Source organism: Dasypus novemcinctus, chromosome 18, assembly GCF_030445035.2.
Source record: "Dasypus novemcinctus isolate mDasNov1 chromosome 18, mDasNov1.1.hap2, whole genome shotgun sequence".
Classification (NCBI taxonomy): domain Eukaryota; kingdom Metazoa; phylum Chordata; class Mammalia; order Cingulata; family Dasypodidae; genus Dasypus; species Dasypus novemcinctus.
The window spans coordinates 60,365,254-60,371,749 of NC_080690.1; the positions used below are offsets into that span (position 1 = coordinate 60,365,254).

Consider the following 6,496-nt stretch of genomic DNA (forward strand, 5'->3'; position numbering starts at 1 on the left):
AAAAAATGGAAAGATGTGCCATAATCATGGATGAGAAGACCTATAATGTTTAGAATTCAATTCTCCCCAAACTGACCTATACATTTAATGTAATCTCTATCTAAATCCCAGAAAACATTTTGTAGAAGTTGCTAAGTTGTTTGTAAAATATATGTGGAAATGTAAAAGGACTTAGAATAGCCAAGACAGTACTTAGAAGACCAAACTGGGTGACTTACACCACCTGAACTCAAGATTTACATGAAACTAGAGTAATAAAGATGGTGTGGTACTGGCATCGGGATAGACAAACGGAAAAATTCCGGAATCAAGAAATAGACCTACACTTACACAGTCATTTGATTTTCCTAAAAATGCCAAGGCAGTTCAATGAGGGAATGGAAAATTCTTTCAACAAATGGTGCTGGAACAACTGTATAAACTTGTGGGGAAAATAGCCTTGATCTAAACCTCACATCATATGTAAAATTTAACATGAGGTGGGTATTAGATATAAATAATTGTTTTGAATTGAATTGAATTTTCAGGTTGGGTCTGAGTGGAGGTCAAGTGTGATACAATGGGAAACCAAGACCATAATGCATGAGAAAAAGAGTTTGTTACAGGTTCCAGAGAGTGGTACCATGAGGGGTCAACAGGAAGTATTGTCAGCTCTGGTGACTCTCAGCCAGCAGGTAGGGCAGACACAGAGCAAAGGGTACCCATGGGCTTGTGCCTTTATTATGGCCCAGGGTGGATGTTAGTATATTTCCTGGGAAAGTCAAGGACTGGTTAGTTTAAAGCAAAAACACACAAAAAGGGAAATGGACTGGGGGTCTGAGGTTGGTAGAAATGGTTAACTTATCATTTAGGGCCAGCTTTGGATTCTAGATGAGGCAAGTGGTTGGTGTGGGTGGTGTCCATAGATGTCAGTTTGAACTCTGGGGGTTCTAGGCCCCAGGGGTGGAAAACTGTTTGTTTGTTTGTTTTGTTTTTTTAAAGATTTACTTATTTCTCTCCCCCGGCCCTCCCCCCCCCCTGGTTGTCTGCTCTCTGTGTCTATTTGCTGCATGTTCTTCTTTGTCTGCTTCTGTTATCAGTGGCACAGGAATCTGTTTCTTTTTTTGTTGCGTCATCTTGTTGTGTCAGCTCTCCGTGTGTGTGGTGCCATTCCTGGGCAGGCTGCACTTTCTTTTGCGCTGGGCAGCTCTCCTTACAGGGCGCACTCCTTGCCTGTGGGGCTCTCCTACGCAGGGGACACCCCTGCGTGGCACGGCACTCCTTGCACGCATCAGCACTGCATATGGGCCAGCTCCACACGGGTCAAGGAGTCCCAGGGTTTGAACCACGGACCTCCCATGTGGTAGACGGACGCCCTAACCACTGGGCCAAGTCCACTTCCCAAAAAAACTGTTTATTAACCAGGCCAAAGGTCAGTGTTGAGGCAAGTGCCTAAGCCAAAGTAAGATGGATGCCAACTCACCCAGGACACTAACAAAAGGATGATAATGGACAACACTCATCCTCCGAAAAAAGAGTATATACAATTGCAAGCAAGACAGTTCCATTCATCGGCCCCATGGGATCTAAGCCCCATCCCAATCAGAAGCAGAGTGGGCATCACCACCCTCAAATCCTCAAGACTGAGAAATGAATAAACATAAGGTAGAATGCAACTTATGAGCTAAACTACACTTATTATTCTAGTAATGGAAGAATTTGTAATATTGATATAAAGACATTGGTCATCAGAGGTTCTGAGGGGAGGAAGAGGGAAGGATAGGTGTAACATGGGCCATTTTTGGGATATTGGGATTGTTCTGCATGATATTGCAATGATGGATACAAGCCATTATACATTTTATCAAAACCTATAAAATTGTGTGGTACAAAGTGTAAACTCTAATGTAAACTATAGACCATGGTTGGTAGCAATGCTTCAATGTTTGTTCATCAACTGTAACAAATGTACCAAACAAATGAAAGATGTTCTTAATGGGAGAAAGTGTGGGAGGAGGAGGGGTGGGGTATATGGGGATCCCCCATATTTTTGATGTAACATTTACATTTATGTAATCTAAAACTTCTTTAAAAATAAAGGGGGGATAAAAGATGGGTGCCAAGGCATCATACAAAAAATTTTAATAGTGATGACAATTGAAGTTACAACCATAAAGCTTCTAGAAGAAAATATAAGAGAGTATCATTATGACCTTAAGGTTGCCATTCATTTTTATTAAAGATTTATTTATTTATTCTCCCCCCCCCCCTTGTTATTTGCACTTGCTATTGGCTCATCTTCTTTTTAGAAGGCACCAAGAACTGAACCCAGCACCTTCCATGTGGGAGAGAAGTGCCCAATTGCTTGAGCCACCACTGCACCCTGCTTATTGTGTCTCTTGTTGTGTTTCCTTGTTGTGTCTCCTTGTTGTGTCATCTGGTTGCATCATCTTGTTGTGCCAGCTTGCTACACCAGCCCATTGTGTCAGCTCACTGTCTTGCTTGTCTTCTTTTGGAGGCATCAAAAACTGAACCCAGCACCTCCCGTGTGCTAGGCAGGCACCCAACTGCTTGAGCCATATCCTCTTCCCTTGGCATACATTTTGTAGACAGAATACAAAAAGCTCTACTTTTTTAAAAGAGAAATTGAACTTTAAATTCTTTAATTTAAAATTAAATTAAATATTTGAAGTAAACATTTTTCATCAAGAGGAAGATAGAGTAGAAGACTCCAGGAATCTGTCCCTCTACCAAAACTACTATTGAACTGGGAGGAACTGTCTGAATTAACTATTTTTGGAACTCTGGCATCTGTTGAAACACTCTGCAACATCCAGGGAAGAGCTAGAGGAAAGGGTTGATAAATTGTGGAAAATATTGGTGAATTTCATCCTTCATCAATGGCGGCCATCCCCCATCCTCCAACTGGATGGTAGGCAGCAGTGGGGACTGCAACCCAAGCTCTCAGTATAGCTTGCTGGTGCCAGGGTGGACTATAGGGACCTAGTTCTCCCAAATCCTGGGGTTGTGGTACGATTGTTTTTGATCAGCTTTTTCAGATTGTTGGGGACCAGCTCAGAGGGTAGCCATTGTCTACCTCCCACCCCCAGGCAAACTTGGCAGAGGAGTTTTATACAGGCAGTACCTACTTTTTCCCTCTTTTCTCTTTTCATTCTTCATTTGCTGAATAAAGAGAAAGGCTACTTAAAAGCAGTGGATCTCCTGGTACCCCAGCTAGCCTCCCCTCTCCCCTCATCAGCTCAGCACAGAGCTGGCTCATGTCCCTAGTGTGAATTCCTGGTCCTAGTTCCAGAGGGAGCAAGTAACCCTCTTGCAGGGGCATGTGTGTCTGGCCTAGTCTGATGGTGGCCTGAGGGACTAACCACCCCAGAACCTGCCTGCATATAGAAGGCAGCTTATGGAACTCTTCTGCAGAATACTCTGGGAGAGCAGTCAACTAGCAGTCAACTGCCGCCTAGAGCAAGGTGGTTACATAAGTGAATATCCTTGTTCTTAAGAAATTACTTGGCAGTAATAAATGTTCAAGGATCATGATGTATACAAATTACATTCAAGTGTCCAGAAAATGGAATCATAAATATACAGACATAGATACAGATAGATGGATTAGATAGATGTACAGGTAAATAGAATGATAAAGCAAATGTGGCAAAATGTTAAGATTGGCAGATCTGGGTATCAGGGAGGTGGGGTAGAGGTGTGTTCATGTTCTCTGTATGGCATTTGTATTATTTTTGTAACTGTCCTGTAAGTTTGAAAATATTTCAAAGTGAAAAATTAAAAGCAAAAGAAGTGCAACACTAAAAGCAGTTGTATTTCTGTATACTAGCAGTGAACAATACAAAAGAATATTAAGAAAACAATTTCATTTACAATAGCATTAAAAATAATAAAATAATTAAGAATAAATTTAACCAAGGAGGTGCAAGATGTGTACACTGAAAGCTATAAAACATCATTGAAGAAGGTAAAGAAGACCTAAATGTATGGAAAGACACCTGTGTTCATGGAATGGAAGCCAATATTGTTAAGATGGCAATACTCCCCAGATTGATGTTTATGTATTATACGATCATATAAAAATCTCTACAGCCTTTTTTTTTCTTTGCAGAAATGGAAAAGCTGGTCCTAAAATTCATATGAAATTGCAAGGGGTCTGTTTTATTTCCTCATTGCTAATGCAAATACCATGCAATGGGTTGGCTTAAATATCAGGAATTTATTGGCTCACAGTTTTGAGGCCAGAAGTCCAAATCAAGGCACCATCACGGCTATGCTCTCTTCCTGAAGACTGCGTCCTGGGGCTGGCTGCTGGTGAGCCTTAGTCCTGGACTGCTCTGTCACATGGCAGTGCACATGGCAGCCTCTCCTGTCTCTCCAGGTTCCAGTGACTTTCAGCTTCTGGCTGCTCCTTCTTTGGCTTTCTTCTTTCTGTGACTTTCCCTATAAGGCATTCAGTAATAGGATTAAGACTCATCTGGGCCTCACCTTATCTGAAGTAACCCCTTCAAAAAGTCCTATTTGTAAGGGTTTACACCTACAGGAATGGGTTATTTTTAAGAACATGTTTTTCTGGGGTACATATCTCCAAACCACTAAAGGACATCAAAAAGCCAAAAATATCTTTGAAAATAATGAAGTTGGAAGACTTACACTTATAGATTTCAAAATTTACTATAAAACTACAGTAATCGATAGTGGGGTACTGACATAAAGATCAACATATTGATCAATGGAAAAGAATTTAGAATCCAGAAATAAACCCATATATCTATAGTCAGTTGATTTATCCATATGCAAAATATTAAAATTGGGCTCTTCATACCATAAACAAAAATGTACTCAAAGTAGATTAAAACCATAAATATAAGAGCTAAAACTATAAAACTCTTAGAAGAAAACAGATGAGTTAATCTTTACGACCTTGGATTTGGCAGTCATTTCTTAGATAAGCACAAGCAACAAAAGAAAAATAAATTGAACTTCATTAAAATTAAAAACATTTGTGGTTCAAATGACAGCAGAGTGAAAAGGCAACCTATATTATGGGAAAATAGTTGCAAATCATATATCTGGTAAGGGTCTAGTATCCAAAATCCAAAATGTTGATCCAAAAACTCAACAACATAAAGACAAACAGCCCAATTAAAAATGGCCAAGGACTTGAGTAAAGGTTTCTCCAAAGAAGATACACTAATGGCTGACAGATGCATGAAAAGATGTGAATCAACATTAGTCATTAAAGAGATACAAATCAAAACAATAAGATACCACTCCACACTCTCTAGGATGGCAATAATGAAAAAAGGAAAGAATGTAGCAAATGTTGATGAGGATGTGGAGAAATTGAAACCATCATACACTGCTGGTGGGAATGTAAAATTTTGCAACTGCTGAAGAAAACAGCTTGATGTTTCCCCTAGAAGTTAAACATATAATTAACATAAGACTCAAAATTCCTCTCCTAGGTATTTAGTCCCAAAGAACTGAAAACAGCTGTCCACACAATTTTACACAAATGTTCATAGCAGCACTATTCACAAGAGCCAAAAGATGGAAACAACCCAAATGTCCATCTTTTGATGAATGGATGAACAAATATGGCATATCCATACAATGGAATGCTATTTAATCATAAAAAGAATGAAGCACTGATATGCTATGACATGGATGAACTTTGAAAACATTACGTTAGGTAAAAGAACTCATATACAAACGACCACATATTGTATGATTCCATTTACATGAAATGTCCAGAAAAGGCAAACACATGTAGAAAATAGATAAGGGTTTAGCTGGGGTTGGTAGTGGAAACGTAGATTACCTGTAAATTGGCATGAGAGGTCTTACTGAAGGGTGAAAATATTTAAAAACTGTTTTACAGTGATGAGTACACAATTGGGTGAACTTACTAAATATCTATGATAACCTTAAATGAATTCTTTTGTATGTAAATAATATCTCAATGATAATTAAAAAGTAAAACAGAATCCAGAAAATACCTGTATAGCGTGAAACACATTCCATCCGAAAACAATAAACTCAAATTTATAATTTAAAGGGGACTTTGTAAATCTTATTTTCTTTTTTCTTTTCCTGCCTGTAAATCTTATTTTCTGAATGAGAATTCCCTTCAGTTTTACAGAAACTTAAATGTCCGACAGGGAAGCGGACTTGGCCCAGTGGTTAGAGCGTCCGTCTACCACATGGGAGGTCCGCGGTTCAAACCCCGGGCCTCCTTGACCCGTGTGGAGCTGGCCCACGCACAGTGCTGATGTGTGCAAGGAGTGCCCTGCCACGCAGGGGTGTCCCCTGTGTAGGGGAGCCCCACGCACAAGGAGTGTGCCCCGTAAGGAGAGCTGCCCAGTGCCAAAGAAAGTGCAGCCTGCCCAGGAATGGCGCCGCACACACACACACACACACACACACACACACACACACACACACGACACACGGAGAGCTGACTCAGCAAGATGATGCAACAAAAAGAGACACA

The 6,496-nt window shown here is 40.2% G+C and overlaps 1 protein-coding gene across 3 annotated transcripts in view; it reads left to right on the top strand.

The window, feature by feature from the left end:
- The window catches only part of LOC101415380 (zinc finger protein 546), a 66,918-nt gene extending 60,858 nt beyond the window's left edge, over positions 1–6,060 (top strand). For all 3 annotated transcript variants that reach the window (XM_023583348.3, XM_058280246.2, XM_071209259.1), the window contains one exon: positions 4,112–6,060. In XM_023583348.3, coding sequence (XP_023439116.2) covers positions 4,112–4,143 — 32 coding nt within the window. In that variant the 3' untranslated portion in view covers positions 4,144–6,060. The remainder of the gene's footprint in view (positions 1–4,111) is intronic.
- The last annotated feature ends 436 nt before the right edge of the window (positions 6,061–6,496 follow it).